The sequence below is a fragment of the Ursus maritimus genome, unplaced genomic scaffold, assembly GCF_017311325.1.
Source record: "Ursus maritimus isolate PB19 unplaced genomic scaffold, ASM1731132v1 scaffold_27, whole genome shotgun sequence".
NCBI classification, from domain to species: Eukaryota; Metazoa; Chordata; class Mammalia; order Carnivora; family Ursidae; genus Ursus; species Ursus maritimus.
The window spans coordinates 19,452,521-19,475,450 of NW_024425230.1; the positions used below are offsets into that span (position 1 = coordinate 19,452,521).

A 22,930-nucleotide genomic window follows, 5' to 3' on the forward strand; every position below is an offset into this window, starting at 1 on the left:
GACAGTTAAAGCATTTTAAGTTTTATCAGCAATGTTTCACCTCTTTATTCTAGGAATAAAACATCAGAGGCAAATATAAAAACAAAAATGTAAGAGTTGCTTGCTAAGAGTGGTGGGAACAGGAGTATTTGTTACACCAACCTCTGTATTTTTGCCCTTTTCTTATTTCTCGGAAGGAAGTCAAATTCGTATCAGCAACCCCTCCTCGTCCACACACTGCGTTCCGGGCCCTCAGATGTGGATGCTGGGTATTATTCATGAGATCCCCCCATCATCCCCACTCTACGTCCCACTGCCCAGACACCTCAGATTGCCAAAGCAGCCCTTACTGGCCTGTTCCTGATTCACAAACGATGCTTTTTTTTTTTAATGATTATAAATACAGTCATCCATTTTCCGTTCAACGAGCATTTGTCAAACACTGTGCGAAGTTTCAGGCACACCGGGCTGAGGGATCTGTGGTTTCTGCCAAGTCTCTCCTGGTCCAGCAGGACAGACAGATGATGTGTGTGCGAAGTAATGACAAGGCACTGGGATTAGTGCACAATCAAAGCACCGGGACCAAACACTGTGTGTGACAAAGGACAGCATGAGTGAGTCTTGGGAGGGCAGCCCTTCGTAGAAGGACAATGAAAGGAGCCGGGAGAGGCTTACATGTGAAGAAAACAAGGGGAGAACTACAACCAGGGCGCCCCCTTTTATATGCCAGTTCCACACACATCTCAACACAGCAACCCACGGAGGCCGGAGAGGCGGCGAGGGGCGGAGGGACCTTGCTAAAAGCAAGGAGCAATTGAGTGGCACGGCAGAGCCTGACCCAGATTTGAACATTCAAAGCTGAGGACGGACTGGATAAGAAGGAATGGAGGTTCACAGGAGTCAGAGTCGGGAGGCTCCTGGTACCCATGCCTTCACTCTTTCCTGCACCGGGATGTCCACTGGTAACAAAGGATCGGGGGTGTATGCAGCCTGGGGCATTTGCTCACTCATCCTAGGCTGAGGCCCAAGCACAGGGGATCGGGCGTCACCAAGAGCAGAGACAGGCAGCTTCACCCTCAACAAGGGCAGCCTTGGACACACCTCCACATCTGGCCTCGAGGCGCAGCCTCCCTTCTTCAGGCTGCTGGGCTCTACAGGAGGGGACACTTCCCTTCCACCTAGTGGGACATGTTCTCCTGGGCCATCCAGGGCCAAGGAGGCAGCTCAAGGCAGGGAGAGGGGAGCAGGGGCTGGGAGAGGCTGTGAGGACAGCTGAGGGGAAGGCACCGCCCTGGATGCCGCCTAATCCATCCGACATGGGGACACACTGTTCCAGAAACCGGATGACAATTAATAGGAAAAATCTGCTCTCACAGTGCTGCCAAGCATGTCACAGGGTCTCAGCTGGTGGCGCGCCTCCTCGGCGGGCAACAAAAATGCCCCGTTCTCCCCTTTAGTTGAGGCCCTCGTGTCTTCTCAGGTGGAAAGAGGAACAGCTATGATCAGAGGGTTCCTCCCATGGTCCAAAAACTTTGCACGAGCAGTAGGGCCAGTCCTCAAAGCCACAGGCCCAGGGATTACGCTAAGACTGAAGGCTCAGGGCTCACCCAGCGGGATTCATCTTGGAACCCCGTGGGGCCCTGTTTGGCACAGGGGAATACTGGCAGATAAAACATCTCCCATCGAGGTGCCTCACAGTGGTCTGATCTTGTTTAAGTCGCGGGGCTCTGGGCCAAACTTCGACCCCCTCTCTGTAATTTGCCTGCACAAGCATTTCTCTTGGTCAAAATACTTCATAGGATTCAAGAGAACCTGGCTTGCCTTGCTCTGACTTGTTCAGCTAAAGCAAGAACAGAAAGAGGGGAAAGACGTAGGGAGCTTCTGAGAGGCCAGGCAGCCTGTCCTCCCGTTTTCTATCCTTCTGTCCTTCCACGGGGCTCTCTTGCTAAGTGTCAGTGTTCTAAACTTTCAGGGGAGTCACAGAATATTTTGAGAATATAACAGAAGGAGTGGACTAGTTCTGTTCCAAACCACCCCCCCACCCCTCCGCCACGTACACCCATTTGTATAAGTTCAGGGGACCACCGTCGCTGGGGATCTCATTCACGTGGCCTCCTTCGGTCCCTGAGTCCCAAGGTCGGGACCCTCCCCACAGATCCCAGTTCATGTGTAGAAGCTGCAGAGATTCATCTGTCTGGATCCCCATACTCTCACCAGAAAACCCGAATGTCGATCCTAACTCAGCAACCTCGTAGAACCTTTCCTTAGCCTTCCCTACCCACCTCCCATCGAATGCCAGCCATAAATGGAAACCCCAGAGGGGAGCAGGTCTTGAAATTCCAGCTTCTGTTTGAGAACTGGTACCTAGCCTCCCTGGAGCCATCTGGTCAGATCCATCCCTGAGACCAGGCAGATGGGTGCTAATTCACCGCATTAACGCCGTTGGTGCCACCCCCCCCAACCCAAGCCTTGGTGGGAAGCCTCATCCCACAGCCTCCCCCGGCCATAAGGGGGCTGAGGACACGGTGCCGTGGAAGCCGGCCAGCAGATTTAGCAATCGTGTTGCCCTTGGCATCCGTTCTGGGACCCCGTGTACAGCTACGTGCTGAAATGCCATCGTGTGGGCAACATCCCAACACCGGGGTCCAGCACCCGGCATCTAGCTTGCAATACCTCCGCATCACAACTCCAAGGGAGGGTGCAGACAAGAGAGAAACCGAGCTACTCAAACAAGGAGTCCTTTTTCTCACCAACTTCCTTCACAAACTACCCTCTTTGCAGCAAGCAGCCCAGCTCTGTGATGCTTCCCGCACTCAGGGCAAAACCAGGCAGACCACTGTGTGGCCCCCGCAAACACCAACACTGCTTCCAGTCCATCACTACCAACAATAAGGTGTAGACAGGAGTCTCTACCAGGACACCTTCAGCCCACGAGCGGAGGCCCTCTTGGAGAGCAAAAGCAGAGTAAAACAGCGTCTCTGGATCAAAAGGAACCCTACCCACCTCCCCCCCCACCCCGCCGGAGACCCTTGCAAATGAAAATCCCATCTTACCCTTCATTCCAAATTTGGACCGTCGACCGTACTTGTTGATCATGATAAAGAGAACCACCAACAGGACGCAGGCAAAAGCAGCAAGTCCCACTGCTATGGACACCTGGGAGGGGCCAAGAGCAGACAGCTGAGAACGGTCACAGAAAACCTGCGCGCCAGGGAAGTCACACGCGCCCAAACAAAAGTAGTCCTGTCAGGAGAGCCACTGCAGCCCATTCCGAACTAAGCCACTGAGTCAATTCCTCAGCAGAAGTAACTCATGAGACCTTCAGCACATTACAAAAAAATTAATTCCCCAGCTGGATGAGAGAAGATTCCATGGTACAGCCTCTCATCTGGGGGCCATCCATCATAAGCAACACAAGGGCAGGCCTAAGAGGTCTCTGTCTACTGTGCGTTTGTTTTCATTAGCAAAAAAAAAAAAAAAACACCTCTGCACCTTTACATTGACATTCTTTACAGAATATCTTCCAGAAGGTTCCAGGAGATCTGGAATCAAAAAAAAAAAAAAAAAACCACCTTTGCTCTCCTCCTCAGGGAAATCTCTGGCTCTGAGAGTCAGGCAGGGGAGGGCGGGGGAGAGACTTGAAAAACCCACCCAAGGGGATGCTCTGAGCAACTCTGACTTGTGTAAAAGGCTTGTGTGGTTAGCATTCCTTTCCAATCAGGCCCAGCCAGGCTCCTAACAGAGGGGGGGGGGTTTTCAAACAGTTCTCTTCCAAACCCTAGGGCCCGGAGCCGATCCTCAAAGACTTTCTCAAACAATGACTTATTCTCATCAAACAAGGAGGGTTTCAACTACCTGAAAGGAGGTCATTCATCACAGGTTTTTTTTTCTGCTGCATATGCTGGGGCTCCAAGTAAGATAAAATTCCGGAAAGTTACCTCCTAAAACGAAGTCAGTAAACACCTTCCCCTTGATCCAGGAGGGACTTACCCCAAAAGTGTCTTCCTCTGGTTTGTGGGTCACAGTGATGGGTGTGGGGCTCACGTCGTAAACTGCAAACCAACCAGATCAGGAGGGTGGTTAGCTTACCAGCCATGAGAGGCTCAGCCACAGTCCCCACCTGACTCCCCAAGCCCCCTCAGGAGTTCCTGCTGGAGAACCTGCCCTGGCTTTGCGGGGGTCCCCAGAGACCAGGTCCCCATTCAGCCACCTGGCTGGTGCTGACAGGCCAAGGGCAGGCTCCACAAGGAATAAAGGATCCTCACTGCCATCCTCCCTGCCCCCATTCCGGAGTAAATAATGTCACCTGGGCAATGTAGGCCACAAACTATTAGATAGAAGGGAGCAGAAAAAAATGGTTTGGGATCCAGGCCAGGGTGTGGATTGGGCATATTTTGTTAGTGACGGCAGCTGGTGCTGACATTCGGCTACCCTCTGCTGGAGGCCCTCCCTTCCCTGTCCCTGGCTCTCCCATGCCCTTCCTTTCTCCCTCTTTACTCCTCAGTGAGACCAGGAGACCCACGGCCCCAGAACAACCCACTGTCCACTCCCCTACCACGGATTTCAGAACACAGTGGCAGCCCACGGTAAGCTATAAGTCCATCTGCCCAGGAAACACCACGCTTCCCAGCAAGGCCTGGATGGGAGGCCAGTCTGTCCTCCATCTCAAATCACCTCCTGGGCAGGAAACGGCCCCAATTCAGAATTCCCTGGAGGGACACTCTGGGAGACGGCGAGTCCTCTCAGACCACAGATGGAGGAATCGCAGATGATCTGCACATCCGCGCCCAACAGTAAGGGGTGTGCTCAAGAGGACTGTCCACTATCTCAGGCCACACATAGGGCAGAAAGGACAGCACTGCTGCTGCTCCTCTCCCACGGGGGAGAAAAGGGAAAGCCGTAAAAACAGATTACCCCATAGCCCACGAGCAAAACACCAAACTTGGGGGCGATTATCTAGTCCTAGCCCCAGATTGCTTTTAAAATGAGCCTAAATAATTCCCCTTTAGGGGTTCCTAGGTGGCTCTTGATCTCAGCTCAGGTCTTGATCTCAGGGTTGTGAGCTCAAGCCCCTCATTGGGCTCCATGCTGAGCATGGAACCTACTTTAAAAAAATAATAATTCCACTTGAGGACACACAAGCCTATCAGGAGACCCTGTAAATCACTCACAAGGTTGAGTCCCAGCCAGATTCTGGGGTCTTCAGAGCAGGTGAGAAGCAAGGGTTTAGAGGTTGCCCATTCTCTCCGCAAGGACAACGGAGACGATCATCAAGGCTACCTGGCCGTGTGAAACCCCATGTCCTTCCTGACATCACCCCTTCCCATCCAGGCAGAGGGACCCACAACATGATCAGACCTCAGGGAACTCCCTGGGGGAAACTGAGGCACAGAGCCCAAGAGGTGTGCGACTGGAACTACCCAAGAAGTATTTCTACTCTCTGGTTCCCCTTCACAGTTCCCTCAGATGCTGTCAGCTGCCACAGGTCTGGGGCTGGCCGTGGAATCGGGAAGAGGGCTATGTGGAATCAGTAATTACCTAAAGTATCAGAATAAATCAGTTTCAAAGCAAAAGGTAAAGCGGACTTACTAGAGACAAAGTTATCCGTGCTCTCTGCAAAAAAGACAAAGAGATAATTAACAAGCGTAGTAAAAACCAGAACAGATGCACTATATCTTCTTCATAGGTACAACCTCTCCCACTCACCACGAGTGTCCCGTTACCGCGGCAACTGAAAACTAAAATCCTTGACATATCTCCCCTCCCCCACGCTACACTACCCCTTCAGGGGGTGGTCTTCCAAGTGGAGAAGGAACGAGAGATGAAGCTCCTGCTTCTCAGGGAGGTGGCCCAGCCTCCCTGGGGTCTATGAGATGGAAAATTACATCTAGACAGAATGTCTCACCCACAGTCCTCTCTCCTTCAGGTACCCAGAGTGCTGGGGGTATTGGTGGTACCTCAAAGCCAAGAAGAAATGCTGCAGGGTGGGCTTCCCTGGACCTTTCTTGAAAATGCCAGCTATGATCCCAAGACAGAATTCCTCAAACTGATACGTAGAGTTTATTCTAGCAGGATCCCTGAGATGTCCCTGGGAATCCCTCTATGAAGCTGCCCATCCCCCAGATGAAAATGTGCTACTGGACCTTTGCCTCTAGAAATGGCTCAGCTAATGGTGAAAGCGCATCATTATTAGACGTTGATTACAAGCCGGGAGCTGGGCTCAGTGCTTTATGTAACACATCACTCTGTCCTTATAACCCTCTGAGGAGGTGGGGAGCATTATCCCCATTTAAAAGAAATAGAAACAGGCTTCTAGAGATTAAGTGACTAACTGAATCTCAATGAGGGAACAGACTGCGCTGGATTCAAACCCAAGTCTGGGCTCTTAGCGTCTCCATCAGACATTCTCCGATTCTAGCACGCAGTAGAATCATCGACTGGGTGATCAGTACCGTTCTCCAATTAAAGGAATGAGGGCTCCTTGGAGAAATGCATAATTTCAGGCCTGGGGCAGAGAAAGTACAAGACGTGCCTGGAACATCTTGTGGTACTAGAAAGTAAGAGAGCTCCAAATTAACGGCAGCATGGGAGAAGAACACGGGAGCCAAAGTGAAGGAGCTTCCAATGACCGAATTTGGGACAATTTAAGCAACAAAATAAATAAAGAGAGCCATAGATTGTTACAGGCTGAATTATATCCGCCCCAAATTCTTATGGTGAAGCCCTAATGTCCAGTACTTCAGAATAGGACTGTATTGGGAGACAGGGTCTTTAAAGAGGTAATTAAGTTAAAATAAACGAATTAGGGTGCACACTAATCCAATATGGCTGGTGTCCTTATAAGAGGAGGCGATTAGGACGCAGACACACACAGAGGGAAGGCCATGTGCAGACGCAGAAAGAAGACCGCCATCTGCAAGCCAAGGAGAGAGGCCCCAGAAGGAACCAACCATGCTGAGGCCTTGATCAGACTTCGAACCTCCGGGACTGTGAGAAAAAGAAAGGTCTCTCGTTTAAGCCACCGAGTCTGTGCTACTGTCTTATGGCAGCTGGGGCCAATGACACAGATTGTAAGTCACAGCACAAAGTCAACACCCACAAGTCCATACCAATGTAAAGAAGCAACTGAATCAACACATAGGGGAAGAAGAGAATGCTCTTCCTTACAGTAGAATTCCACCTAACAAATGTAGAAGGAATGACAGAAGGAGGAAAATCACCATTGATAAATACCACAGTAATAACTGTTTCAGGCAAGAATCATCAATGAATGCTAAAATTAATGTGTGAAAGTGTGATAAGACACAAGACATTTACAAAGTTTCAAAACATTACACTCATTAGGTACAAAGGGAAAAAAATCACCTTGCAGTGGAGAAGCCAGGCAGACACCATGGCGACCCAGTGATAGAGTTAATTAACATCACCAGGAACTAGAGGTGTAGACACTACGTGCCCCCTGCTGTGATGTCCTAAAAGAGCACAGTATCGTTTCTGTGCTGTTCGTGCCAAAAATGCATAACCGGCATTGAATTATGAGGCAGCAGCAGACAAACCCACATAGGGGGGAAGTCCACAATATAACTAGTGAGTATCCTTCAACAGCATCCAGCTTGGGGTGCCTGGGTGGCTCAGTCCGTTGAGCGTCTCTTGATTTCAGCTCAGGTCATGATCTCAGGGTCATGGGGTCGACCACATGGGGCTCCGCACTCAGCGGCAAGTCTGCTTAGGATTCTCTCTCCCTCTGCCCCTCACCCCACTCTCATGCTCTCTCTCTCTCAAATAAATAAATAAATCTTTTTTTTTTTTTAAAGTGTCCAGCTCATGAAAGACAAAGACAGACAGAGGAACTGTCCCAGACTGAAAGAGTATAAGGTGATAGAGCATCTAAATTCGGTGTATGATCCTGCATTGGGTCCTAGAGAAGAAAGGGCAGCAGCAGACAAAAGTCAGGTCTGCAGATTCAACGGTAGTGTCAGTGTTAATACACTGTTTTTGCACATCCATGCTTAGGTAATGTGATACCATTTGGGGAAGCTGGGTGAAGGGTGTAAGGAAGTTCTTTGTACTATTTTATTACTTTGAGGGGGTAAAGCCTTTTTTTAAAAGATTTATTTATTTATTTATTTATTTATTTGAGAGAGAGAGAGAGCAGAGAGAGAGAGGGAACACAAGCAGGGAGGAGGGGCAGAAGGAGAGGGAGAAGCAGGCTCCCTGCTGAGCCCAGGATCCTGGGATCATGAACCAAGCCAAAGGCAGACACTTTACCCACTGAGCCACATAGGCGCCCCTAGTGGGTAAATCTTAAACTATTTCAAAATGATGATGGTTAAAAAAATCTTAAAATTAAAATTTAAAAAAAATATATTTTTTTTTCAGTAAACATGGATTATTGGTCCTCACCCCAGAGTTTCTGAATCAGGAGGTCTGGGGAAGGTCTTGGGAATTTGCATTTCTACCAAGTTTTCAGGTGATGCAGGTGCTGTTGATCCCTTTGAGAACCACTGCATTATGTTACATCTACTGCGGCCACAAGCCTACCACACCCTGAAAAATAAGAACGACTCATTCATTCATTCATTCATTCATTCATTCATTCCTCGGTCTTCAGGCCCATGTCTAAGTCCTCACAGTCATTGTAATTATGGCTCTATTAAATATGCACAAGCAAATAGTCTTCTCTAACCACCTGTGGGGCAAGTGCTGATTTCTGTGAAGGAGTCTAGAGAAAGTCCTGTTCACAGTAAATGCACCATTAACAGCTGGCTTGTCTGTTGTCCATTTCACGTCCTTCGGAGAAGACCAACAGAGCTTTCTCCCAATCCCTGAGCCTGCCCTTCATGCTACCACCCTCTTATAAACTGTAGGTGCCAAATGCCTGATGGGGGGGAGGCTGGAGAAGAGGGGCCCTAGCCTTGGCTTCAGAGCCTGAGGGAAAAACAGGCGCCAGGTCAATCCACAGTTAACACTGATTTGCATATTTCTCCTAAGGCTCCTGGTTATTAGAGAATATTCTCACATCAGGCCACTGTTTTGGCCGAGTCTATGAACGCTGTAAGCTCCCAATCAGCCTACGTGCTCAGTTCCCTTGCTGAAGCCTGGGAACACTCATCTACCCGGGAAGCACATGAGCCTTGGAACAGGGAGACCCCCTGGGTCCCCTCTACAGTGGGGGGACTCAGAATTCTGCACTGGAAGAGGATGGTACCCAGGAATGATCCTCACCCCCTACCCATCAGCAGTTGGGAAGGACAACTGGATCCATACGCCAAGGTGCTGTCTGAATACGAACGGGGTGGGCACGAATGCCACCCCAGTCCCAGACCGCACCTCTCCCAGTCCCAAAACCTGTCAAGAAGGGCCTTGTGGGAAAAGCCAGCGGGGTACAGAGAAGGGAGGAGGGAGACAGCAGCTTGTGTCCAGACAAAGAGGCAGACTGAGACGAGTCGTTGAGACTAGATGCCCCGAGCTTAGGCTGTGCCCAGGCATCACTCGCACCACCCATCCCACACAGAGGCCCCATCTCCCCTCCGCTGCACGCAGCTGCCAGTGGCTCAGACTGGGAGAGAAACCGCTTCCCTCCCCCCGCCCAGCACCAGCAGCCCGGGGCTACAGTCTAGTCTCCACAAGTTACTTAGGGTGAGGAAAGCAGCCTTGACCAAGGCTCAGGGCTGAGCACGCTGGGGCAGTGATTTCTCCCATTGTTTGTACCCAGCGTCCTGAGGGAATTCTGGTTTCTGCTGTTGTAAAAATCTCCGTGAAATAACTGGGCCTCCTGGCCAAGTAAAAAATGAGAATTTAAGAGTTATGGCAGCTCACTTACTCCTAAACATTTTGTCAAGTATTCTCAGGTATTTGTTGTACACACACACACACACACACACACACACCCCTTGGCAACATGCCTCCTTCTATCACATCATCATCTAAGGAACTTCACGCTCTCCCCCAGACTACAACCGTCTAGCTACCAACTCCCACCCTGCCATCACCCTCAGCCTCTCCAGTTCCTCCCCTCCTGACACGTGAATCCCTGATGCCTCGTGGCTTCCCACTCTCATGACCAGATCCCCTCCGGCAGCCCCTCTAAATTCCTGCAACACCAAAGAGGATTTAGCTCCACGCTTCTAGAACCAACCTCCCTAACCAATCCTTGCAGGGACCTCCTTCCCCAAGGCTGGATCCCATGCTGAATGCTAGCCCTTCCCTGAAAACGCAGAAGGAAATCCAACATTTGTATAGCATGTGCAGTTTGAAAAACAACAAAACAAAAAAAAAAATCTTATCCAGAACATTTTCATTTTCACGTCCTACTCGGAGAAAATCCTTACTGATGGAAGTCTCTGCGTTTCCAGATTCCTCCATTAAATATATTCATTCCAATCAAATCTCTCCCATGGGGCTCAGGACCATGAAGAATCAGAAAAGGAGACCGTTACCTTCAGATCTTGTTCTGCCCCCAAAAGAGATCCCTTTTCAGTCGCCCTTGCGTGTGCTTTTCAAAAAAATAAAAACAGTAGCTGTGTGCTTTCTGTGTCGAGCCCTGTCGTAAGCCCGTTTGGTGGATTAGCCACTGTGTGTGAGCCGATCTTCACCACAGCCTTTGAGGCAGAAGCAGGGGCTGAGTAATTTGCCTGAGGTGACAAAGCTGATGAGCGATTTAGAGAGACTCTGAACCTGGCAGCGCGGATGGTTCCACAGCCCCACAGACGACACCGCCCGGAGCCTATCTGTGAGAATCGAGAACGCTGCTTCTAGAACTCCTACGTTCACTGCATCCCTCCGTCCCAAGAATCCTAACAATAGCTGACAGCTGGTGCGCCCTTCCTCTGTCTCAACACAGAGCTAAACCCTTAGCGTACTTCACTTAATCCTCATGGCAACTTAGGGAGGGAGCGTGTGTTCTCGTTCCCATTCCACAGATGGAAAAGTAGAGGCAGAGTGGAGATCGTCCTTCCCTGCATGCCAGCCACGTACCACACGCCAACCCCGTTCTAGGAGCTGAGGCCACCTGTCTGGTCGGGTCATGGATGGAATTTGCACCTCGATCTGCCTGATTCCAGAACCCTCGCTCTTAACCTCTATGCTCGGCTTGCCTGGGAGCAAGAAAGGAGTCGCTGTGATAAATGCAATGTCGCAACACGCTCAGGGCAAAAGGGAAGAGGGGGGAATCCACAGACAGCCTTACATCCAGAGCTCGGCAGGGATGAGGTTTACTGCCTGCTCCTCCAGATAATTTACTCTCCCGAACGTTTAGCCGTTTTGTCATTTGACACGACTGGCCCATCTTTTCCCTGTCACTGCCTTTTCATCATCCACTGATTCCTTTAGGTTCATAAAACAAGCAAACCTTCACACCGGGCAGCCCGGGCGGGGTGCACCTGGGTCTGAGGAAAATGCCTTCCGGTGGGCTGTTTCCCTTCGAGCTCCCCCGTGACTCTCCCCTGCCTCCCCCTCCTGGCCAGAGCTCACCAAACAGCACAAGACAGCTGATTGTTCAAACACCCCAAGGTTTCTGATTCAGCAGGTCCGGGTGGGGCTGGAGAATCTAACGCACGCCCAGGTGACGGTGATGGTGATGCCGCTGGTCCAGGGACCCCTCTTTAAGAACCACCCGCCTAAGCGGAGCTGATAAGGTGGGAAGGGGCTGCTACGTCTCTTGGGGACAGAAAGGGTGTCTTTATGGCTGGGAGGATACACAGAACTGCTCCCAGGACAGCCTCTGTGGGGAGGAGCCCAGAGTGGCTCACCTACCCTCCAGAGCATTCCAGGGCTCCCCACTCTCCCCAGACCCCAGGAGCTTCCTTTTGGAAACAAGCATTGCTTCAGGGGACCTCTCTAGCCCTCCACACCAGCAAGGCCTCGCCTGTGTGGCCCAGCAGTGCAAAGTATCTCTGTGTCTATAAGCTGCTCCTTCCACAGAGCCGCAGGGACTCTTCTAGCTCCCCGAGCAGAGATGGGAAAAGTCCCGAGGCCTTCCACTGGGCGTGCTGGGGACGATGCTGGAAATGCTGGACCAAATGGGACCGCCAGGGTCTTAAACGCCAGCACGTTCTGGACACTCTCCTGAGCGATGGCACGGCCACAACCCTCCCCTGGACCTCAGCGGCAAGAATTTGCCTTCCCGTGTAGCTTTCACTCTCGGAGCTTCTAGCTCAATTTCCTTGCACTGAGATAAGTAAGGCCTCCTGGAGCTGCTACCCGGTACCTGTGGGCTGGGAAGTCACCTTCCCATAAGCAGCTGTGGCACCGTGCTGGCTCCTGCTGCCCCCCTTTCTGCGTGTGCGTGTATGTGTGCGTGTGCATGTGATCAGTCTTCTCACTCCCCTTTATTTATCTCGCTAGAACCCCTGAGTCCTGGAGATTGAACGTCATCCAGCCTGCACCCAGCAGAAATCACCAAGGTCATCAACGACGCTCGGTTTCATTGACAGAAACCCATCAACTGCTGACCCCACCAAGAGACGCTACAACCGTGTACACGGAACTCTCTGGGGGTTTTCTTCTCCTGCAACTTAGGAAGGTACTGGAAATGCTGTAGCCCAGACAGAGACAGAGTCACCTCCCAACGAGTCAACAAACGAAGTTCTTTCATTCCTTCAGTTACTCCCCCTGGCCCACTCGACATGAGTGCCATCGCAGGCTGAGGGCATCGGGTACTCCCCCACAAACGTACCACAGAACAAGAGAGAAAGCTCCGAGCTGGAAGCCTACCCCCTCGCCAAGCCTTGCTATCAACCAGCAAGTAGGAGGCGGTGACTGGAGAGACCCCGAGACCCCTGCAATGAAGGTCATCGAACCATCGTTATGTGCCAAAGCCTGTGGCACGTGTTTTGTGGACAGGAAGTCCCGAGTCCTCAAGGAGCAGTGTCCTCATGCCCATTTCACAGATGAGGGAAATTGAGGCTCAGACAAGGAAACTATCGTGCCCTGAGTTTCACAACAGATAAAGGACAGGGTCAAGGTTCTCTGTCTTTCTCATCTAGCTCTCAGGCCCTTCCTCTACCAGAACAGGGCACATTCATGTGTGCACAACTGTGCATTTCTTGGGGCGGGGGGGGGGGGGGGCGCCGGCTGACACAAAACGCTGGCGGGAGCTGACTCTGCCCCAGGGTGAGTTCGGTTTACCCGACATAACAGTATCCAGTCAATGCCGCGACCTCTCTCAAGCTACAGCGCCCGCCCCGCACCCTTCCAGAAGGAGTCGGCGCGCCGTCAGGCTGCACAGCCCTCACCTGGGAAGGGCTCCTTGAGGAAGTGGCCATTGATGGTCTGGTTGGCCGTGCCCAGCGGGTTTTTGGCAATGAGGGTATAGTTGCCGTTGTTGTAGTGGGTGGGCTTGTTGAAGAGCAGGCAGCCCTCGGAGACCTCGCCCTCCTGGTAGTACTCCACGTGGGTGATCTTGGACTCCCGCAGCGGCTGCCCGTTGTGCAGCCAGTGCAGCGTGGGCGGCGGGTTGCCACGCACCACGAACTCGATGCAGTGCTCCAGCCGCAGCTCCGGCTCCTCCAGGCTCACCACGCGCGGAGGGTCTGCAGGGGACAGGCCCGCTGACTCCCAGCACACGGAGCCTCCTGGGCCCCAGAGCAGCCCACCAGACACTGGGATGCGGAGCCCAGTTCTTCCCCATCCAGCTCGGAAAAGACCAAGGGGCTCAGAGGCTCCCCCACCACCTTCCCAAAAGGGGGGAAGAGAGGGCTATCTTCACCCATGCTTCCCGGGTCCACCACAACTGGAGGGCCCCTTCCCCTGACCTTCTAGGGGGTGAAGAGAAGAGAGACGGGGGCCAACGTGGGGGTATCCTGAAGCATAGATGAGTTGCAGGCATACCATCTTCTGAGGGACAGGGACACCCTGTCTGGGGTTGCAGCCAAGGATTAACTTGCTTGGTCCTGCCCCCTAGCACACCTGCCCCCGCCTCCCGCCTCCTGCATGACCTTCGGTACACAGCCCCCCTCCATGAGGGCAGCCACTCACAGTGCACGGTGAGGGCCACGCTGGCATTGCTCATGCCCACCACGTTCTCCGCAATGCACGTCAGGGTGAAGCCGTTGTCCTCGCTTGTCACATTGACCAGAGTCAGGTTGATGGCATGTACGTTGGTCCAGTTCAGATTTGTCTAAAACCGCAATAAAACAACAACAATCAGTTTCTAGAAGGTGACTCCTCACCACCTCCCAAACACCTTCAGGAATCCAAAAGACAGCTGTGCAGAAAGAGAAGGAGGCCTTTCCTCCTGCCGCACACACTGACCGAGCACCAGGCTCTCCACAGTCAAGAGCTCAGGAAATCCTCACATTTACCCTATGGGGTGAACGGTAGCATTATACCCATTTTACAGATGAGAAAACTAAGGTACAGAGAAGTTTATTAGCATGCTGAAGCTCAGGTGGGCTAGAAAAGATTGCAGCTGCATGAGAACCAAGTATGCACAAACTTTCCCTCTTCTTCCTTCTCCTCACATCTCTTGCTTCCACTCATGATTTAGCTCATTTAGACTAAGAAGTGAAGGCTCCCCAGCCTCCCGATGGGGCCAGAGCCCAGAGCGCCCACCTGGTGGGTGTTGATGGACTGCAGTCCAGTGACTATCCAGTCCACATCGGGCAGAGGTGATCCAGAGCCATTGCACGTGATGACAGCATTGTCACCCTCTCGCACGGTCAGGTTCACATGGCTCACACTGATCTCAGGAAGGTCTGGGAGGGAGGACAGGATGAGTGAAAAGATAAGCCAACACTTAATACCAAAACTTTGTCCCTAGGGTCGATGGTGGCACTTCTCAACACAACCTGCTTGAGCTCTTGGAAGGCCCCCGAGTCCCAGAATCTTCACGGCACCTCCCTGCAGACGTCAGAGCTCAGAATTTAAGCCCAGCTGGGCTCTCCCACAAGGCAGGCAGCGGGTGGGGTTGGGGCAGGTGCTCAAAGAATATAGTTCCAGCCATAAGGTCAAATGGCATCTTCCACTTTGGGCTCTGGGTCTCAAACTGTCGTCTGCTTCAGACTCCCATGAGGAGTTTGCTAGAAATTCCAATTTCCGAGACCCATTCTGAGACATTCTGGGATCCCATTAAGTCTGTTGGGCCCAGGAATCCGCTTTTCTAGAAAAGATGCTCCTGATCCAGAAGGTCCAGAGCCCCCGCTTTGAGACAGACTCCTTCGGATCTGGTTGACCAGTAACTCACAGAGAGAAAGGCCTCCGGTCCATTGAGAAGGGGCCACTCAACCCCTGTCTTCATTCCAGGCTCGTGGAGGGACAGGAATGAGCCAGGAGGTAAAGGGTAAGCCAGATCTGCACCCGATGCAGAGTTCAAGGCCGGGAGTGTGTTTATGGAGGTGGGGGGTGGGGACCGGAAGGCCCTGGCTCTCCAGGCTCCTGCGCAGGGTCTGAGGGAGCTCTCCCCGGAGCCTGCTGGGGCCCGGCGGCTCACTCACCACACTGGCTGATGTTCATGCGGAACAGGGGCAGTTGGGAGCCATCGGCACTGATGCAGGAGAGGTGCTGGCTGTTGAGCTTGGCCTCCCCCTGCTCCTGCCACAGCTGCATCCAGCGGATGTCGCAGCTGCAGTTGAAGAAGTTCTGCTCCAATCTCCTGTGGGCAAGGAGACAGGGGAAGGGACCTCCTGAACCAAAGACGGCCCGCTCCCTCCCAGGGCTGTGAGGGACACCCCCACCTGCGCGTCAGGGATTAGGGAGAGAAAGGGGGTTGAACAAGGTCTCGAAAGAAATGAAAAAATACTTCCAAGTCCAGGAATTCATTTAGATTTTGCACTAATATACTCATTTGGAAAAAAAAAGAAAAAGAAAAAAGAAATCCACTCCACGTAACTCACCTGCCAACGAGACCCTTTTAACTATGTCAGCTTGGGATGCTCCTCTTCCCAAAACCCTCCAGTGGTTTCCCATCCCATTGAACGTCAAGGTCAAAGGCCTACAGGGTCTGCGCTGCTCTCTGCCACCTCTCTGGCCTCATCTCCTACCTCACACCCCCTTCCGCTTCTCCAGCCACACTGACCTTGCTGTCTGTCAAGTTCACTAGCATGACCAGCCTGGTCCTGCCTCAGGGCCTTTGCACTTGTTGTCCCTTCTGCCTGCAGAGTTCTTACCTGTAACATATCTGCTATATTGGCTATCTCACTTCATTGAAGAATCCTATGGCGTTCTCTAACCACTGCTATAAGTAAGCTACCACCAACCCCTGCCTCAGCACTGCCCCGTCCCCGCCCTACTATCTTCTTCCCCGGAGTATTTGTCACTGCCCAGCATCACTTTAAACATTTATTTGCTTGTTTATTATCTGTCTCCCCAAATAAAAATTAAGCTCCATTGAGCTCGAGAAATTGCCTGTTTGGTTCTTTGCTCTATCGCCCGTATCTACAACTGAGCCTGACACATAAATACCTGTTGAATGAATAAAAGGAGGGAACAGAGGGAGGGAAGGAGGAAGGAAAGAGTTACTCTCCCTGGGGAGTAGGTAGTTAGCGATTTCCAAGATCTGCTCAGAGCCCATCCTGGGACCAGCTTTCTTCTTCACAAATTCAACAAAATCCCTACTAAGCACCTCTTCCATGTCTGGCTATGAGCTGAGTGCTGTTGATACAGAGCTGAATGAGTCTCTGTTCTCCAGGAGCACTCAGTTTGGTGAAGAAGAGCATCTGATGGAGAAAGCGTCAAGTTCAAGGCCTTCCTTCTCCACTGACTTTCCCTGTGACTGAGAGCAAGTCCCTGCCCCTCTAAATGGGGTTATCCCATTAGGAGGACAATGGCACTCACTGATGTAAGACTCTTCAAGTAAAGGGCACCCAGTAAATCAAATGTCTGGATCAGCAGAAGGAACAGGATTCTCTCACTGGGCCAGTAAGGAGACAAATCTGTCGGTGCCCAGCAGGAGAGGCAGGAAGACCCGGGATATCCGGGACAAGGGGTGGAATTCCAAAGTGGTTCGGCATGCAGCAGGACTGATCAGCTCATAGGAAAAAGTGAGGCCCTGGAGGAGGAGTCAGCGTGTCTGTCCCAGCCAGTGGGACACCACAGGGAGAAGCTGCCAACACCTTTGCATGGTATCCCCCTGTCCAAAAGCACGCTGGCTTTTCCCTGCACTCTTTCAGAAAAAGAGAAGGGACCTAGCCTTCACAGAGCATCCGCTCCCACAGCCACCCTAGGAGACAGCCAGCACTGTCCCTGTCCAGAGCAGGGACCCTCCTCTCGCGTTTGGAGGGGTTAAGTCTCATGCTCGAAGTCCCTGGGCTGGGGTGTGACAAAGCAGGGCTGCAAGCCTCAGCCTGCTGGACTCCACACCCCACACACTCTCCACCCCGTCTACCTCGTGCAAGGCACTGCTGGGTGTGAAGGGAGACGCGGAGGAGTCAGCACGACCCCCAACTCTGCGGCTCCTGGGCAGAGACCAGGGGAAGAGTTCACGGCGATGCTGGAGGCTGAGATGGGAAAACAGGAAAGAAAAGCTGCGCCAGGGCACAGAGTTCATGTCAAGGAGCACTGGGAAATACAGCTGGAAACGAGAGTGGAAGCCAGATGGTGCGGGACCTTCACGGCCACATCAAACATCAACAAGCTTGGAATTCATCCAGAGGGCAGTGGGAGCCAGTGAGGCCCCTACAGCTCGAAATGATGGGAGCGAAGCGGGTCTGTGAGAAGAAGAATCCAGCAGCACTGCGCATGAAGCGTGTGCATTTCTCAGAGCGCCCAGGCAACGGGATGAATGGGGGATGAAATCCTTGATTCACATGCCTTGATGAGACCCTGTGCCTGGCACGGGGCTACCTGCACCCAGACGGGGCGTCTTCCCTCATTCACGCACGGGCACGTGTAGGGCGGCAGGCTCAAGGTCACGGTTCTCGAGTTTTTTGGTCTCAGAACTCCTTTTTACACTTAAAAATTACTGGGGGCCTCAAAGAGCGTTTGTGCATGTAGATCATACCTACCCCTCTACCATTTTGGAATTCAAATAGAACATTTTAAAACATTAGTACAAACTCCCATCCGTCACCAGAGCGACGATGTAATCACAGGTCAAGTGGCCTCTGGAAAACTCAACTGCACACCTTCTGGGGAATGGAAGTGAAAAGGGCAAGTAATGTCTAGTATTCTACCTCATGGTCTCCCTGAAAGGGTCTTGGGGACCCCACGGCACCTTGGACCCCCACTTGAGAACTGCTGCACTCATAAGGGCCTAGAGTAGACTGGTAAAAGCAGGGGAGAGGGAAGGGAAGATGGAACAGACATGGTAAAGAAGACAAGGTGGTATTTGCCGCTTTGTTGGAGGCAGAAGGGAAGAGTGGAGGATGACACCAAGGTGTTAAGCTCCAGGAGACAGGAAATCAATGAAGGAGAGACATGTCTTTAGCTGAAAACAGAAGAGAAGGAACCAATGGAAAGGAAGAGGTTCAGTGTATGAGGAACTGGGATGAGGTCCTAGAGGAGGAAGGTGAAGCATGAGGCCCGGAAGTCTCAGAGGCATCTGCCCCAGAGGAAAGGCAAGATGGCGCCATGGCTGAGACAATGGATAGAGAGGAAAGAAAACAAGCAGGCAGGAGAAAGTGAGAGCTAAGAAATAAAAATGGAATGACATTTGCGTCGCACCTACCACGTACCCAACACCATGCGGAATGCCCTCCTCGCACCACCCCCATTGAACCCTCCTGTCAGGGAGGAAGCGGGTGATGGCTTTGTCAGGAAAAGCAGAAGGTCAAACTAGGCTGCCCAGCGTGTGGAGGACAGGAAGGCCTGAGGACGTGGATCTGTGTTTGCATTCACACCGCAGGGGCGGCGAGGGGAGGCTGGGCAGCTCTGCTGGAAAGATACTGAGGGTCCAGATGCTTGCATATACGCAAACTGACCCAGGTCAGCCTGGGTTTTCCCAGATGCTCGCTTGACAAGATGTGGTCATTCATTATGAAGTAGTTGTAAAAATACAAATTATCCACCTGGGTGGAAAAGATCAGCAAGTGAGGGGCTGGCTGGGCTGGGCTGCTTCAAGACCATGTGCTTTACTGAATCCTGCCTTACCCGAGCCCCACACTGCTGTGCCCCCCGACTTCTCGGTGGCCCCCTGCAGGGGTGACAGTGCCAAAGCGTGCTGAGGCTGGTGGGAGAATCAGGTGGGATGACACGGCTAGACACGAGCACATTAACAGCTTCTTGTTTCCTTCCCTCCTTTTCCTCTAGGGCCTGGTCCCCTAGAAGGGATGCCCCATGAGACCCGGCCTTTCCTCTACTCCACAGACTCCTAGAAACCGCACAGAAACCTCCAGCTTTCCCCCTCTCCCCTGGGACTTTCCTCCTAGCCGGCAAGACACGCGCACACACACAATAGAAAGCATGTTGAGTCTGAAAACAGGGGTGCCCTGGGCCTCCCACCGAGCTGACCTACCACAGCCTTCATATCCTGACGAGAGAGGGTTCAGGAAGGTGGACCGGAAGCAGAGAAGGGCAGCCCTCAGTCTACATGATGCCATTCGTTCTTCCAGCAAGTCCGGTGTCTCGAAGAGGGGCCTTGGGCCAGGACTCCGGGCGCTGTCTCGAGGAGCCTGAAGTAAGTCTTCCCCACCCCATCAATAATACAGGTGGCCCCAAGAATAATACAGCAGCAGCTGCTTTGGGGCAGAGCTCAACCCACACCCAGCCCTTGCCCCAACATGGCCTGGGGCCTAATTGCAGGGCCCTAGGGGCGTCCCGCAGATAAACTCAGCCCCATCCAGGCAGACACAGACGCCTCACTGCACGGCCTAGGCCATGGCGGTGTATGTAGAAAACACTGGCTCTCCTCCAGTCATCACTCTGGCTTTCTTCTCCCTCCACAGCACTGGTGCTTCCAGTGGCAATCCTGGGGCCGGCCACAGAAAATGGGGAAGGGGTGGAGATCTACAGTCAACCAAGGAAGCCTGTCCAGAGGCCCAAGTGATGATGGCGCTGGCCTCCCAGAGATAACAACACAATGGCAGAAGTGGTACACAAACAAAGGTTTGAGTGGAGCCAGCGGTCACCTTGGGCAAAGCTAATGCACTGAATTGTGTCTCCCCCGAAAGATCTGGGCAAGTCCTCACCCCCAAGACCCATGAATGTGACCTTACTGGAGTACAGTCTACGTGGATGGGATCAAGTGAAGGATCACGGAATGATCATGGGACAAGATCATTCTGGATTCAGGGCGGGCCCTAGATTCAATGACAGGTGTCCTTATAAGAGAGAGGAGGGGAGAGGCCAAAGACACAGAGATGGGGAGCACAGCCTCCAAGATGGAGGCAGAGACAGGAGGGGCACTGACACAAGCCGAGGACACCAGGGGCCACCAGAAGCCAGAAAAGATAAGCAAAGATTCCTCCTCAGAGCCTCCTGAAGGGAGAGTGGCCCTGTGACACCTTAGTTTTGGCCTTCTGACCTCCAGAAGAGTAAAGAGTCACTTTCCACAGTTTGAAGCCTCCCAATTTGTCATGATTTGTCAAAGCAACCCTAGCAAACTAATATGGCCAGTAACTTCTTCCCCAAGATTCTGCTTTAACTTCTGTAAAATGGGGCTAATTGTGCTCGACCCTCTTCCTGCACAAAGTTATTATGAGGATTAGTGATAATACATGATAACATGCTTTGTGAATTGAAAGGGGCTATAAAGAGACCAGAAATTATTATTACAGTAACACTATTATTAACATGATCGTTCAGGGACTTCTCTGAGAGCCGTGGAAAGCGGTCATGGCCAAGACTGGGAGAAAAGAAAGTGCCAGGATCAGCCCAAACCCATCCCAGATACCGAGTTAATATTTTACCAAGTCGATTAAATCTGCAAATTATACCAGAGGTAATTATCACTTTGCTTTAAGAAAATGAAATATTCCAATCTGTTTTAATCATGTCTGCTCTGTGCGTGCAGGGTATTAAGAGAAGCCTGTTCAAGATACACTAATGGTCCTTAGGGTATTTCTGGAAGGTTTCTGTGCTGTGGGTTTATATCCTCCGGTGCCTCTTGCCTTTGCCTAAATTGCATCATGGGATTCAGAATCCAAGCTTCTTTTCTTTCTAATTCATTCTTTATCTCTAAGACAATCTCTTTGATTCCCGCTCTGATTTCTGGACAGACAGTTCCAGTCTTCTCCGTAAGGAAAAAAAAAAAAAAAAACACCATCTTGATATAACCAGAAACTTCTGAGAGCAAAAATGCAATGCCAACTCAAATTTCTGCAAACCCGTGCCACTGAAACAGTGTTAAGTACTCCAAAGGGAATCCTGAAAGATACTTCCAGTTCTCTTAATAAGAGAAGCACAGCCTGGACTAGTGAGGGGCAATGGGCGAGGTGCTCAGCCGAGACCATATCCTTCATCTGACAAAAGTAAGTGAGAAACGAGGAAGGGAAGCCTCCGGCTCATGACCAGGGCTCTGAGATGGTAACTTGTCTGGGCCCCCCCACCCAGTGATTCCACTCAGGAACCCACCATCTTGAGACTGGTTTCCAGAAGGAGACAGCAAGTATGGAGGATGGGGGAAGTTTGCTGAGTTGTTTAAGGAAAGAGCCCTGGTCTTTGGAAACAGCAGACCTGGGTGGCGGTAATGCTAATTATCATACTACTAATTCCCATTATGATTGATAAGCTCTGTGATCTTGGACCAGTTGTTTCACTTGGCCAAGCCTCAATCCCTCATTTGTATAACTGGTTATAATGATACCTCCCATGGAGGGTTGCTCCAAAGATGAGACAGGACTTTGTTCATAATAGGTGCTCAATATATGGCTCTTTTGTCTCCTTCTCTACTATTGGAAAGGTCGTAGAGACTCAGCCCTTGGATGGAGAACCCCAACAGCATTCGTTCTTGTATCAAGGATCCTCCAGTGGGGGAGGGTCTGGTTGGGGCAGGCAGAGATACTCAATGACAGGATCAAATGTGCCCAGAAATCACGGACTGCCTCGGTTTGCCCCTTCTGATCCTGCAGAAGGTGGCTCAAAGCCTCACACTCTGGCTTTGTGATCTTCCGGCCACCTCGGCCCAGAAAGTCATCTCCCCCTGGCCTCTCTCCTCCAGGGCCAAAATTCTTTCTTCCTGGAAATACCCAACCCACCCCAACACCCCAGCCCACAGGCTCCATTGGGCAGACCCTGGCAGTCTACAAGGCTCGTGGCAGATGGCGCCGTGTGGACTAATCAGGAAGTCGGACGAGAAAATACTACCCCCTCTTCCATTTGCCAGGAACTGGGACTGTTTGGATTTTAATCATAGCCACAGCGAAGAGCCAACATGAGGCCCCTCCAGCCAAAGATAAATTTTCCACTCTCAACATTCAACTCTTCCTCAAAAAATTGACCCCTACCAGGGCAAGCGCTCCTTAGAGGGGGACTTCTTTATTTTCCCATGTAATTTTTTTCTTATCTAACAATATGACAGAAATAAAATACTCGGGGACGTGGCAGCCCTCACACACTGACTCACACTGGAGGGAACGTCTTCATTCTGCCATAAGTCACATCTAGCTCACCGGTGTATTGATCCCGGGCAAAGATGAATGCAGAATCCCATGATCCTCTGGGAGAAATCTGACATTTTCTTTAAATATATATCCACGGAACAACTGTTTCTGAAACTCCATGAAACAGGTCACCAGGGCAGCACACCATTGATTCCACATCCAATGATTTTTTAGAAGGAACACTGAACGTTTTCTCAATAATTCAGCCAACTGCAGACCCCAGATGTCCCCCAGAGAGACGCTGTCCCTCGATTCCTACAGATGAAGGGGGAGGCATTCCGGGAGAAGCAGACAGGAGACTCCCAAGAAAGAGAGCCCCCAGTTAGCTCCTTTACGGCAGAGCCCCTGATCAGATCTGGGGCGACGTAAGAAAGAACTGCAAACATGCACTTTTTGAGAATGATTGCAGAACCGATCCTTGAATTGGAAACAGGTTTTAAGAGGCTGAGAGACAGCTAAGCAGAGTGGTCAAGACC

The 22,930-nt window shown here is 51.7% G+C and overlaps 1 protein-coding gene across 4 annotated transcripts in view; it reads right to left on the reverse strand.

Annotated features, from left to right (window-relative positions):
- The window catches only part of NTRK3 (neurotrophic receptor tyrosine kinase 3), a 367,569-nt gene that overhangs the window by 232,619 nt on the left and 112,020 nt on the right, over positions 1 to 22,930 (reverse strand). For all 4 annotated transcript variants that reach the window (XM_040642769.1, XM_040642772.1, XM_040642771.1 and 1 more), the window contains exons 5-11: positions 15,414 to 15,571; positions 14,533 to 14,675; positions 13,957 to 14,098; positions 13,215 to 13,511; positions 5,569 to 5,592; positions 3,970 to 4,031; positions 3,033 to 3,135 (exon numbers count right to left, since the gene is read on the reverse strand). In XM_040642769.1, the coding sequence (XP_040498703.1) occupies positions 3,033 to 3,135; positions 3,970 to 4,031; positions 5,569 to 5,592; positions 13,215 to 13,511; positions 13,957 to 14,098; positions 14,533 to 14,675; positions 15,414 to 15,571 (929 nt within the window). The remainder of the gene's footprint in view (positions 1 to 3,032; positions 3,136 to 3,969; positions 4,032 to 5,568; positions 5,593 to 13,214; positions 13,512 to 13,956; positions 14,099 to 14,532; positions 14,676 to 15,413; positions 15,572 to 22,930) is intronic.